Consider the following 14,317-nt stretch of genomic DNA (forward strand, 5'->3'; position numbering starts at 1 on the left):
CTCCATAATCAGATCTAAAGGACTATTTAGACCAGAGTAACTCACCATAAGAGAGTCATCCTTAACACTGGAGTCAGGCACAAATGAGCCTAATATTTCACAATCTCACAGAATTCAGAAATTCAATAATTTAAAAAAGTATGGAAAGTGAAATAAGTAACATTCAGTGAGGAACAATTATCAGTTTTATTTGTTTATATCCCAGGAAGAAATCATAAAGTATCAGACTTCCTTTGTCTTAATAATTTCCACTGTTCATTCAAGCAGCCCCAGAGAATGCCCTCACTTAGTATAAGACAGGTTTAGATATAAGACCTGTTTCATGTACGCAACAAGCAATCTCAAGAGAGAAATGTCCTGCCTGTCTAGAGCTTGTCCTCATCTCAGCTTGAGAAAAATGTTAGTGTTATCCCAGATGCTGAGAGAATGAATCAAGAGAATGAAAGGATAAGTGGTTGTATGCCTACTATATATCAATGACGAGTGTGTGGTCATGCAGACACAAGCACATGTGTGCACACGCAGACACAAGCACATGTGTGCACGTGCACACACACACACACACCCCTATGCCTTTATGCAAACTGTTAGTGTTATGCAAACAGTAAGAATCTCTAGAAATAACCTCATGGAGAAGAGAGAAGCACTTTTTCTTTCAATAAAATGTTAGTAAGAGCCTGCTAGGGATCAGTATGTGAATTCAAAGTTGAATATGATAGGAAAAAAACAAATCTTTCCTGAGTACTTGTGATAAGTCAAGTACCATATTACAGCCTTCGGTACACACATAATTAACCACAGTATATTTTATTAGTCAGTTTATAAATGAGGAATCTGAAGTTCAATGTTCTTAAAGATACTCATTCCAGATCACACAGCTTGGAAGGCACTGGGCCCTGATTCTATTTCTGGAAAGCTCTAAGGACTGTGTCACTTCTATGACACCATTCTATGTCTGTCCTCAAGGAGGTCATCAGTCATCTGAGTCAAGTTATATTAATAAGAATCGTAAGGATGTAGATTCATTTTTCCTGATATTACCTATCAGTTTCTAAAATAGTAATCCTACTTAAGGACCTTCAGTTTTGAGCTTTTCCAAATGACAGACCTAATTTTTGAGGGGCAGGGTAAATCAGAGAATACATTAATTGCACAAGAAAGATTGAAGGCACAGGGAGAAGGGGACGACAGAGCATGAGATGGTTGGATGGCATCACCAACTCAATGGACATGAGTTGAGCAAGCTCCAGGAGATAGTGGACAGGGAAGCCTGGCGTGCTGCAGTCCCTGGGGTTACAAAGAGTCGGACATTACTGAGTGAGACAACAACAGTATATTTCAAACATTACCAATTTTCTTCCAAATGTGTAAGTTAATTTATAGAATAGAAAGCACTTACCTGGCACACTGCCATGGTTAATGATACTAATCTCTTTACAATACACTTTACTACTGGCAACCAATGTCCCAAAATTAACTTCTGGCTCAATTGCCAATTGACATGATGGAATCAACCTAGAAGAGGAGAAAAGAGGACCATATGATGAATTTTAACAACTATAACCTCATGGTTAAATCCACAGGGAATTTTATCTTAACTCCTTAAAAGAGATTTCAGTTTCCTTACAGGTCTGCTGGTGGGACACTTGTCAGTAAACAAAATTGTGAAATGAAGACACAAAAAAAGATAATGAGAGACATTTTAAATTTAAAAATCAGATTTTGTGCATAAATACATGGCATACCCTGCCAAGTACTCACGTTGAAAGGTTACCCATGTATCGCTATTTTTTTTTTTTTTTTGCAGCTCAAAACATACTTGGAACTCTGTCTTGAAATCTCCACCTAAACCATACATTATTTTGCCCACCCACCTCAGAACGGGAGGGGGCATACATACACCATACGTTCTTTTGCCCCCTGCTTCAAAAGGGTACCAGTTATCTTAACAAAGTAAGTCGTTTGGATATATGCCATATCTGATGAAATAAAAGAAGGTGGGATACTATAAAATATCACTTGGAGACTAAGAAAAGGTCTAAGAACAAAAGGATACAATTGATTTTCCGTGTGTATATCTGTAGCACATGTTTTCATTAGCATTTAAAAAATCCATTCTAATCCTATATACATGTTTCATAAGGATATATACGGACATATATGTTTTTAATCTGGATACTAATTTAGTTTATAAGGCATCATTAAGAATATTATCCTGTTTGATATTAACAATTTTTCTGAAAGATAGGTAAATACTATGGCTCCTATGTTACAGATGCAAAACAAGAGACTTAAAAAGCCTAAATTATTTATCCAAGGAATTATCTAGATATAACACTGAGGAACTTAACGTTGAATCCATTTTGTTAGATTTCATGTACATTACCTTAGAAACCTAACAATGATGATAACAACATCAATAATAGATGTAGAAATGACAGATCTTTACTGAATCTTTAGGTTATATGCCAGACACATGAATTAATTCACTCCACTTAGGATACAACCTCCAAAATATAAATATATACATGCATGCATACAATCATATATGCATACAGACATACCAAAATTCACAAATAAAAATACATGAAGAAAACATTCACAAATACTGTCTTACTCATTGATGGTCTGGGCCTTCTTTCTGGGATCTGTGTTTATACGTGTTTTTGTATTATTGGATAGGTACAGACATTCCAGAGATCAGCTAGGACTGTCCTGTTTATGCTGCATATTCTAAGAAACACCCATGTTCTTCTCATAAAGAGATTGTAATTTTGTGACAGAAAAAGATCAATGACCTTGTACATCTCTTTACAATATACTTATATGTATATATATAATTGTGTTCATAAAGAGTTTATAAGATCTAAAAGAAGAATAATAATGCAAACAATATAAAATGAAAAGCTGAACACTTTTTCAAGCTTTTTCTCTAGCTAGGTGTGGAAAAGAATCTTAATAATTTCTTGAAAATCTTTCACACATACATATAAATGTACATACATGCATACACATATATATGGTTTAAGGAGTAAGGGTGTGGTGATATGGTAATATTTAATAGTTTCTCTGGCTTTCCTACTGGTTTGTCTTCCTCTTGTATAAAAAAAATTCTCTGGCCCATATGTACCACAACATGTCAAGACATTTGACCTCTGAGGACGAAAAGAATCAAGCCACCTATCAGGAGAAGTGCCTCTTAACTCCAAATGCTCTCTACAAAATGAGTTACCAGTTGAATCCTATCTAAGGGTCACAACTGAAGGAAATTCTGGAGAAGGGAATGAATGACCAATACACTAATACCAAGTACCAGATATCTCCAAACTTGGAAATGCTCTCAAAGCTAAATAAATACCTTCCAATGGTACAAAGGAATAGCTTATTCCTTGCCTAAAATGTGTCAACTGTTTGATTCCTATGCAAAATGGGATGCTGTGCTAAAGCAGAATTTCTCAACATGGAGAACCCAAATAATTGCACATCTAAATTTAGTTCATGAAAAAAAAAAAAACACAAGGAAAACTATTAAAAGGCTTATATCTAATACTAATATTAATATTTCAATATTGATTATGCTAGTGGTGGACAAATAGAAACAAAAAAATACTTATAGAATCATATTTTGCTGTAAAAAGGATTGTGCATATATATATATTAAAAATACCAAAAAATTCTACAATAGCTTTAACAGGTAATTTTATAATAAACAGAACTTTTTTTCAGTGTAAAATGAAAAGCACAATGTCTTGGTCAAATAAATTATTTGTATTAAAGTTAATCTCCAAATCAGTTATTTAATTCTATATTATATTCATTATAGTAATCCATATTCTTTAGCCAATCTCAGAAGAGCACGATTTTGACTTTCTTTTTTTTTCAGATTTTATTTTATTATTATTATTTTTTTTTACTTTACAGTATTGTATTGGTTTTGCCATACATCAACATGAATCCACCACGGGTATACACGTGTTCTCAATCCTGAACCCCCCTCCCACCTCCCTCCCCATGCCATCCCTCTGGGTCATCCCAGCACACCAGCCCCAAGCATCCTGTATCCTGCATTGAACCTAGACTGGCCAAACGTCTGCATTATTTAAAATTCTGTGAAGCAAATACAGCAATAATTTAAAATTAAAATGTGACTATGGGGTAACAATAATCCATTTAGGAATACATACAACATAAGAATAGAAAGTAGAATGTTGGTTACCAGAGACTGGAAAGTAGGAGAATTAGGGAGATTTTGTTTAAGAGTACAATTTGGGAACTAGTAGATAAATATGTTCCAGAGAGCTAACATAAAACATAGTGATCACAGGCAACAATAATACATTATAAACTTCAACGTTGCTAACAGACAAGATCTTAATTGTTGCCACCACAGGAAAGAAATGATGACCAAGTAAATGTGATACAAATGTCAGCGAACCCTATGATGGTAATATGTTACAATGTACAAATGTATCATATCAACATGTACACTGTCAACTTATACAATGGTATATTACTATGTCAGTTGCATTTCAATTTTTTAGAAAAAGTAAAATAGAATTAGAAGGAATAATCAATTAAGAAGTATAGTAGCAAGTAAGTCAAGAGAATAAAGTGGCCCACAGAAGCAGTAATGATTAACTGTGTCGATGCTGCTGAGAAATCAAGTAAAAGACAAAGGAGGCACCAACAGACTGGCAATATGCAAGAGCTACTTCACTGGAAAGCTGGGGAAGATAGTCGGATGGATTTTATTGGAGTGAGAATGAAAAGTATGATTGTGGAGAGAGTAAAAATAGCATTTTAAAAATAAATCTTGCCATCAAAAGGTACAGAAAATATGACAGAAATAAAATAGGATGTGAATTCAAGGGAAATAAAACAATACAAGCAATTGTTGAATGTTTCTAAGTTATTTTAATAAAAAACAGAAAACTAGTCTCTCATTTGTTTTGAACACTACAATTTGCTAAAAGAAATTGTTCTTGAAGTTCAGTTTATCTTTTTTTTTTTTAAAGATACTATAGATACAAAAAGCCCTATTAGAGAAAATAGAAAATATTACTATGACTCTTATTTTCATCTGAAAGATACTCAAAATGTTAGCCTCAATTATGAATACATACCCAATTAGAGGGATCTCTATTGTTTTATTTCCTATTGAAATAAGAAGTTGGTCACACATGTCTTCATTCTTATCAGGATGATATTCCACCATAGCTGTTGTCTGAAGGCCAGAAGCAAGTGATTTATCCAGATTGGTCAAAATCAGTTTGAACTTCAGTGGAAGAAAAAAATAATAATAATTACACATCTTAACTCATAATAAGAAAATAATATGAGCAACTGTAGTAAGGAGTGTACATTATTTCAAGAGATATATTAAGATACAGGCAATATTCCTGCCCTAATGATTCTATATGCTTCAGATATACTTTTAATGGTAAATGAACTGAAACTGAAAATGCAGTCAGTCGAGAAATATGTAAATGCTCAAGGGCTCCTTTAGAAGTATGAGGTACTAAAAAAACAGAAAGAAAAAAAAAAAAAAGAGGGAAGAAAGTTGTGCTGAGTCACTCAGTCATGTCCGACTCTTTGAGACCCCATGCACTGTAGCCTGCCAGGCTCCTCTGTTCATGGGGATTCTCCAGGCAAGAATACTGGAGTGGTTTGCCATGCCTTCCTCCAGGGTATCTTTGCAACCCAGGGATCGAACCCAGTTCTCCCACATTGCAGGCAGATTCTTTACCGTCTGAGTCACTCAACATACACCTTTAGAAGTATGAGGTACTAAAATACAGGAAAAGGGAATACTAATCTAATAAAAATATTATTCAATCCAAATACATATATAACATACATGTATAAGCACACATACATTCATAAATACATATAGCATTTTATATACTTTCTGCATGAGGACTTGGACTTCAGAACGTGGAGGAAATATAAAAAGCAATAGACCGAGGAAAAAGAACTTTTATTCTTGAAAAACATTTGCTAGACTCCAGGAAGAACTGAAGAGGGAAAGAGAAGAACTTCTATGTATTAAGTACTTCTGGTAGGTAAAGCATTTGACAACTATTAGCTCACTTAATATACTTCTACAGCCCTGTAAGGCTGATATGAAGGCTCCCAGTGTAGAGATGAGAAACTAGGGCCTGTAGGTTCAAGAGTGTCAGTGAGGACTTAAAACATACATCTATCTGACTCTAAAACTTAAGCTCTTTCCCCACAACTAGAAACTCCTGAATATATAATCTCTTGTATTATATATCCCTTGAAAAGTACATAATGTTTAAGCCAGGGACTAATCAGGTGTCATATGAGTGATGCAGACCTAAATATCATGAAAATCCAAGAGAAAACATGATAACTGTGGGCTAGGAATGAGTACATTCAATGCAGGTTTAGAGGATGGATGTTTAGGGTAGAGAAGAAGCAAGAAAGATGCTCCCTATGGAGGCAGGAATATCTCAGGCACATGCAGAGAAAAGAATAAGCAAAATAATCTTTCAGCAGGCAGCTAATAAGCTAGCCTAGCTGGGCAAAGAGCTTCAATGAGTAACAATGGAGGTCAAGTTGAAATTAACTATTCAGGGCTTTTAATGCCAGACTGAGTACAAGCAGTGCTTTCCAGCAATGAGGGTAATAGAGTACTGGAAAGATGTGTTGATACAATTGGTCTGCAAGTGTCATCCTTCCAGCAAACAATGACTCTGAGACCTCATAACTACCACAGCCCAAATTTCAACCCTCATCAATTACTAAAAAAAAAAGAAAAAAAAGGGATAAATATAGGTCTTAGGTGCTGAAAGTCCACATAGCAGGTTTGATCATCTTCCTTTAAAAAAGGACAAGGAGTGGTTCAGTAGCATATACCCAAACTACAAGTTTCTGAACACTCTGGGTGGTCTGCAAAGGTGTCAAAGGCACCAACCCTACTCTTAGGCACTTATGATGTGACCAATGAGGTGAAAGTAACACTTACCAGACACAAGTCCAAACTCTAATGAATGTCTGTATATGCAATTAGTATCCAGTAGGGGAGAAAGAGACACGACTGAAGCGACTTAGCATGCATGCATGCATTGGAGAAGGAAATGGCAACCCACTCCAGTATTCTTGCTTGGAGAATCCCAGGGATGGAAGAGCCTGGTGGGCTGCCGTCTATGGGGTCACACAGCAGTAAGACATGACTGAAGCAACTTAGCAGCAGCAGCAGCGGGGAGAAAGATTTTGGAGATAAGAGAAGATTTGTTTGAGAAAAATGAAAACTCACTTTTGACGCTCGGAGATGGACAGGATTTGGAAGGTGGTGATTCTTACACGAGGGAAGAATAAAAACACGGGCCAAAAGAAAAGGAAGTCTGAGCCAACATGGGTGAGAGGACAATGACAAGAAAGACTGGCCTGACAGAACCAGAGGCCACACGAGTCAGCAGAACACTGAAGATTAGGACTGGGTCTTAGTTTTCTAACAGCAACCCACAGTAGGTGGCATACACCACCGCATATGGCAAACAATAGGTAATGCGGGACCGTGGAAAACAAGCACTGATGTGTGTTAAGCGAATTGTTTCCTAAGTAACTACAATAGTGATGACAGCAATGCTCTTTACATAGCACCCTGTTTTTTGTTTCCTCCAAGACAGCGAATATATTTTTTACTAATCTATCCCTTCCTTAATTCCCTTTACACCTAGGAAGGACCAGGAATACACATCATGATCTAGCAACAAATATAAGTTCACACTGATATCGAGATCATGGCTTTGGCCTCTAACTAGTAAACCTGTCTGGCCATTCTCTTGCTAATGTCAAGACCTGTGTTCTAAATAAAAATCACACTAAAATGAAATATATTATTTTTCTTCTGACTGCACAAAAACCGCTCATACAAGTGTATCCTAGACATCCATAAAATAGTGTTTGCCCACATCTGGGATTTACTGCCAACTTGACTTTTAAAAGAAAATATATTCAGATGAACATTCAACTGTTTAATAAATATGTAGTGAATTAGTGGAATAATAAATGCTTTCTCTAATCTTACAGTGTTTGTAGCAATCAGGTACTTCCTGATTTACAGCGTTAGGCTCTGTATGATTTTATTACAAAATAAACACATTACTACTGTCAAAACATGTAAATAAAAAAATCCATAAAGAATGATACCATTTATATGAAACTCAAGAACTGACTATTAATCTGGTTCATTACAAGTCAGTATAGTGGTCATCTACCTCCATAGGGTGATTACTCCAGGTACTACAGAGAAACTTCTGTAGTGTTGGAAATATTCTATGATTTGATCTAAGTGGTAGCTACATGGAAATAAATACATATAAAAATTCATCAAGCTTTACTTTCAGTTTCTGTGCACTTTAGGGTAGGTAAATAGTACATCAGTTTTTTAAGTGTAAAAAGTAGAGCAAACGACTGGCCTGACTGAACCATAGGCCACACGAGTCAAAAAAACACTGAAGACAGGACTGTGTATTCATTTTCTAACAGCAACCCACAATAGTTAGAAACATATGTAATTTTAAGTGAACCTTTCCATATCTGCATATAGAAGTCCAGCTGCATTCAGTACCATTATTAGGACTATTTCAGGAGAAAATGCAGTTATGCATCACTTACATATCAAAAATTATTTTCACCTGTCCTATATCAAGTCTCCCTGAGAACATGTGATCACAATAAATTAATATCCATTTATCCACACAGATAGTCTAAAATAACAGTGACAGAGATGAAGTTCTGTCAACTTTTAAATCAAAAGAAAGGTGAAAAGATAGGGATAGCCTCTTAGAATATTAATTTTGCTGATTATTCAACTTGTACTAACTCCCTCATTAGTTTTGTTTTGTTTTGTTTTTGGTTGCTGCCATCTCACCAGGGATCAGACTTGTGACCCCTGTAGTAGAAGCATGGAGTCTTAACTACTGGACCACCAGGGAAGTCCCCTCCCTCATTAATTTCTAAGTTTTTTGAGGGCAGAACTGTCTCCACTTTACATGCCTCACACCTACTTTCTATTTTGTAGCAGGTGCTAAACAAATGTTTGTTACAGTATGAATTAATAAACCTTCCCGCTATCCTACAGTAGCTGGAGTAATCAGACACTTTATGACCCAAAGGGGAGTTAATAGAGAATAAGTTGTCATAATTCTACAACATCATGAAGCATAGATTCTTGGCTGTTAAAGAGGAAAGACACATAAAATCCTCTTCCCTTTTTTCCCCAAACTCCAAATGAACGGCGAGATTCAAGATCGACTTTTCTCCCCTGACTCCCAGCCCCAAGCAAAAAGGGGGAAAAAAAAGAAAAAGAAACAAACAAAAAGGCCAGCCCAGCAAATCACCGCTTCACAGGAAGCTCAATTCTGCCCGCACCCTCCCCAGGTCCTCCTGAGGCCCTGCTCTGAACACCCCTGGGTGTGTTACCTGTGGCTTGACAGGCTCCTGAAAACGGATTTTCTGGTTGCTTCGGCCGAGATTGTGTACGGTAAGTGGGAGGCGGTAAACCCTCCCTGCCAGCGCGTCCAGAAATTTCATTTCCGACGGGGTCACCCGCAGCTGCATGTCCTTTGCGGTCTCCAAGTCCCGGGCCAAGAGGGAGCTCCTCTCGGTCTCCATGACCGTGCTCTATGTAGCCGGCAAACCGTCGCGGACTTGAACACGGACTAGCGTGGACGCCGTCGCTAGGCAACCGCCCGACGCCACGCGATCTCCTCCAGCCCAGCGGGTTTTGGCGCCACCCAAGCTGCCGAATTGGCAACCTCACAGAGGCTGCAAGCTTCTGGTGAAAGTACCCAGTATCCCAGGTGTCATCACTGTAACTGTAAAACGTGCCTTGGTTACCCAAATCCCAGCCTGGCAGGATTTTAAGAGGCCACTGGCGGGGTGGGCATTTTCCTAGACCTCTCTTAAGATTAAGCTTAAAGAGCAGTGAAAGTATGTACCCAAGTAAGAAACAAGATGTAACAGTAACGGAGGAATGCAATGGAAACACAGCCAGATCCCCCTGACTCCGGCTCAGTTGCCTTTAGGCTAGTGTCTCTAAAAATCTACTAGCAATCCTCTGGGTTTTTGTTAAAGTTCATAATCTGTTTTCAGTAGATCTGGGGCAGGGCCTAACACAGTCCCAGGTGATTCCAATGGTGCAGGTTCAAGGACCACACACTGAAGAGAGGCTATAAAAATTTTAAGTCGTCTAGGTGTAAGTTTCTTCATTTGTGAAAGAAGGTGCTGCTCAGAAGATTCAGATCAAACATCTCCATGATGAGCACCTTTCCAACAGGTCTAAATTCACACTGCCCAATCCATAATCTCTCCTCATCTTTCATCTGCTGTGGTAGTCCTTGGTTTCAAAACATTAGGTGAATGCTATTTCCCTGCCTTAATTGCCTCTGATAACTTCACAACAGTTTCTTCCACAGACCTTTATTAATTTGCAGCCAAGCAGTGCAGAAATGGCTGCCCCCGCCACCTCTTGTTTTAAAAACCATATAGAATTTCCCACTCACATAAAAATTTATTTATAATTAGGTGCTTTCATTTCCTCACTGCCATGGCACATAACCTTCACTCTGAATGGACTAGCCTTTCCATCTCCTGGTCAAACAGTTACTCATCCTTCAAGACCTAAATATCTTTGTAGAAAACTTTCCCACAATTGTTTTACAAGATTCTCACAGTTCTAAGATGATCAGTAAGTTATTACTTCACTATAAACTATAAAGACAATTTTTAAAATTTCTTGGAATTGTCAGTAGTTGAAAATAGTGGAAGTAGAGGTTGTGGACATTGTGATTTACAGATTCTTATGAACTGAATAAAAGCACCTGCATAATTTTTCAGATTTTTCTATATTATGACGTTACAAGTGGGAGATGTGAGTCACACCTGGATTTTTGTGCTAACCACTACTATGATATCACAGTACAAATCCAGTGTGTATCTTGTAGCCCCTATGCAGGACACCTTTACAGCACAGAGAGGACAACAGTGGCCCAAGGAACTTGACTGAATCAAGACCACAGTCCATACAAAGCCCTCTCATCAACTTATGCCAAAACTGGAAATTCCAAAGAGGTCTCAAAATTGCCTACTGCCCATTCTCAAGCAGACTGTCTCGTCTAGACTTCTGTATAGATCCTAAAGATACAGTGATGTAAATCAAATGCAGAACAGTTTCCCTGTTCTGTTCAAACTCTCATCAACAATGTCACATAGCTCTCTCCAACTTCCCCAAGCATAGAGCTCAATCTGTTGCCCTTAGTAACTATAATTAAGCCTTCTCGATTTTTTACCTTTTTTTTAACCTACCCTAAATGTAAACTTTAGATAAAGTACTCTAAACACTTCCATCATGTGTTTAACTCCAAAGTTTCTTCTCCAAATTCTATTATCAAATAATGGACATATGAAGGCATAGTTGGGTGAATTGTAGGCTGTTTTTAGTCAAAATTTTAAACTATTCATGATTATACAGTTACTTTAAGGCTGGACAAATAACATAACAAGAGATTTTTATATAACAGTGATAAAAAAATATAAACAGTACCTTTTCTGTGTGTGTGTGTGTGTGTGTATAATTTTCTAATATGGAGGCTGCGTGGAGAATAATTTTCATTGTATATCATGGATGAAATGTGTGTGTTCATCTTTACCAGATTTCCAAGGCAGCATGGTTGGCAGGACTTTTATATAAAAATAAAAGTAGGCACTCTGACTGGAATACTTTATATATTATAAATAAGGTTTAATTTTATTCCTCATTATACTAAGGATGAACTAGCTAAAATGAGGACTTGAAGATTAAGTGGACATGCTAAATGTCCACTGCAGACTTGCCATTCTACTCTGAATTAGTTTAAGAGAAAAAAATGTAACTCCTATCAATTAACTATAAATTTTGCCATGTAAAACAGATATCAGAAGTCCTACTTCATACTTAACTAGTGGAAACTCTAATGGTGAGTATGCGTGTTAGTTTCTCAGTCGTGTCCATCTCTTTGTGACCCCGTGGACTGTAGCCCTCCAGACTCCTCTGTCCATGGGATTCTCCAGGCAAGAATACTGAAGTGGGTTGTCATGCCTTCCTCCAGGGGATTTTCCTGACCCAGTGATCAAACTAGGGTCTCCTGCATTGCAGATGGATTCTTTACCATTGAGCCACCAGGGAAGCCCCTAATGGTGGGTAGAATCTCTGAACACCAAGGAAGGGATACAAGAGGAAGTAAGTGAAATGATCTCTAGTAAAATTTTTGTATGTTTGTTTCTATACATTTTTAAGGGACTGAAAAAGTTGATGACAAAGGGAAAAAGGGAAAACACTGGATATTATTTTGATAATTTAAAATCTTCAAAAGTTCCATAACATTTTTTGAAAAGAGTTTGAATGAAATCCAGGAAAATATATTACAGTGGTTAGAATACTAAGAAATGGGATTTATTGAGAGAGGGCAAACAGAACTCTCTAAGTACAAGAGTATTCAGTTCAGTCGCTCAGTCGTGTCTGACTATTTGCGACCCCATGAATCACAGCACGCCAGACCAACCTGTCACCATCACCCAGAGTTCACTCAGACTCACGTCCATCGAGTCCATGATGCCATCCAGCCATCTCATCCTCTGTTGTCCCCTTCTCCTCCTGCCCCTAATCCCTCCCAGCATCAGGATCTTTTCCAATGAGTCAACTCTTTGCATGAGGTGGCCAAAGTACTGGAGTTTCAGCTTTAGCATCTTTCCTTCCAAAGAAATCCCAGGGCTGATCTCCTTCAGAATGGACTGGTTGGATCTCCTTGCAGTCCAAGGGACTCTCAAGAGTCTTCTCCAACACCACAGTTCAAAAGCATCAATTCTTCGGCGCTCAGCCTTCTTCACACTCCAACTCTCACATCCATACATGACCACAGGAAAAACCATAGCCTTGACTAGACGGACCTTAGTCGGCAAAGTAATGTCTCTGCTCTTGAATATGCTATCTAGGTTGGTCATAACTTTTCTTCCAAGGAGTAAGTGTCTTTTAATTTCATGGCTGCAGTCACCATCTGCAGTGATTTTGGAGCCCCCAAAAATAAAGTCTGACACTGTTTCTACTGTCTCCCCATCTATTTCCCATGAAGTGATGGGACTGGATGCTATGATCTTCGTTTTCTGAATGTTGAGCTTTAAGCCAACTTTTTCACTCTCCTCTTTCACTTTCATCAAGAGGCTTTTTAGTTCCTCTTCACTTTCTACCATAAGGGTGGTGTCATCTGCATATCTGAGGTTATTGATATTTCTCCCGGCAATATTGATTCCAGCTTGTGTTTCTTCCAGCCCAGCGTTTCTCATGATGTACTCTGCATAGAAGTTCAATAAGCAGGGTGACAATATACAGCCTTGACGCACTCCTTTTCCTATTTGGAACCAGTCTGTTGTTCCATGTCCAGTTCTAACTGTTGCTTCCTGACCTGCATACAGATTTCTCAAGAGGCAGGTTAGGTGGTCTGGTATCCCATCTCTCTCAGAATTTTTCATAGTTTGTGGTGATCCACACAGTCAAAGGCTTTGGCATAGTCAATAAAGCAGAGATAGATGTTTTTCTGGAACTCTCTTGCTTTTTCCATGATCCAGCGGATGTTGGCAATTTGATCTCTGGTTCCTCTGCCTTTTCTAAAACTAGCTTGAACATCAGGGAGTTCACGGTTCACATATTGCTGAAGCCTGGCTTGGAGAATTTTGAGCATTACTTTACTAGCATGTGAGATGAGTGCAATTGTACAGTAGTTTGAGCATTCTTTTGCATTGCCTTTCTTTGGAATTGGAATGAAAACTGACCTTTTCCAGTCCTATGGCCACTGCTAAGTTTTCCAAATTTGCTGGCATATTGAGTGCAGCACTTTCACAGCATCATCTTTCAGGATTTGAAACAGCTCAACTGGAATTACATCACCTCCACTAGCTTTGTTCGTAGTGATGCTTTCTAAGGCCCACTTGACTTCACATTCCAAGATGTCTGGCTCTAGATTAGTGATCATATCATCATGATTATCTGGGTCGTGAAGAATTTTTTTGTACAGTTCTTCCATGTATTCTTGCCACCTCTTCTTAATATCTTTTGCTTCTGTTAGGTCCATACCATTTCTGTCCTTTATCGAGCCCATCTTTGCATGAAATGTTCCCTTGGCATCTCTAATTTTCTTGAAGAGATCTCTAGTCTTTCCCATTCTGTTCTCTTCCTCTATTTCTTTGCATTGATTGCTGAAGAAGGTTTTCTTATCTCTTCTTGCTATTCTTTGGAACTCTGCATTCAGATGCTTAT

At 37.9% G+C, this 14,317-nt stretch overlaps 1 protein-coding gene across 1 annotated transcript in view; it reads right to left on the reverse strand.

Moving 5' to 3' along the window:
• Positions 1-9,642, reverse strand: part of CFAP47 (cilia and flagella associated protein 47) — a 504,236-nt gene extending 494,594 nt beyond the window's left edge. The window contains exons 1-3 of the mRNA XM_068963234.1: positions 9,451-9,642; positions 5,124-5,275; positions 1,400-1,515 (exon numbers count right to left, since the gene is read on the reverse strand). Of these exons, the coding sequence (XP_068819335.1) occupies positions 1,400-1,515; positions 5,124-5,275; positions 9,451-9,642 (460 nt within the window). The remainder of the gene's footprint in view (positions 1-1,399; positions 1,516-5,123; positions 5,276-9,450) is intronic.
• Positions 9,643-14,317: the final 4,675 nt, after the last annotated feature.

This window comes from Capricornis sumatraensis, chromosome X (assembly GCF_032405125.1).
Source record: "Capricornis sumatraensis isolate serow.1 chromosome X, serow.2, whole genome shotgun sequence".
Taxonomy (NCBI): Eukaryota; Metazoa; Chordata; class Mammalia; order Artiodactyla; family Bovidae; genus Capricornis; species Capricornis sumatraensis.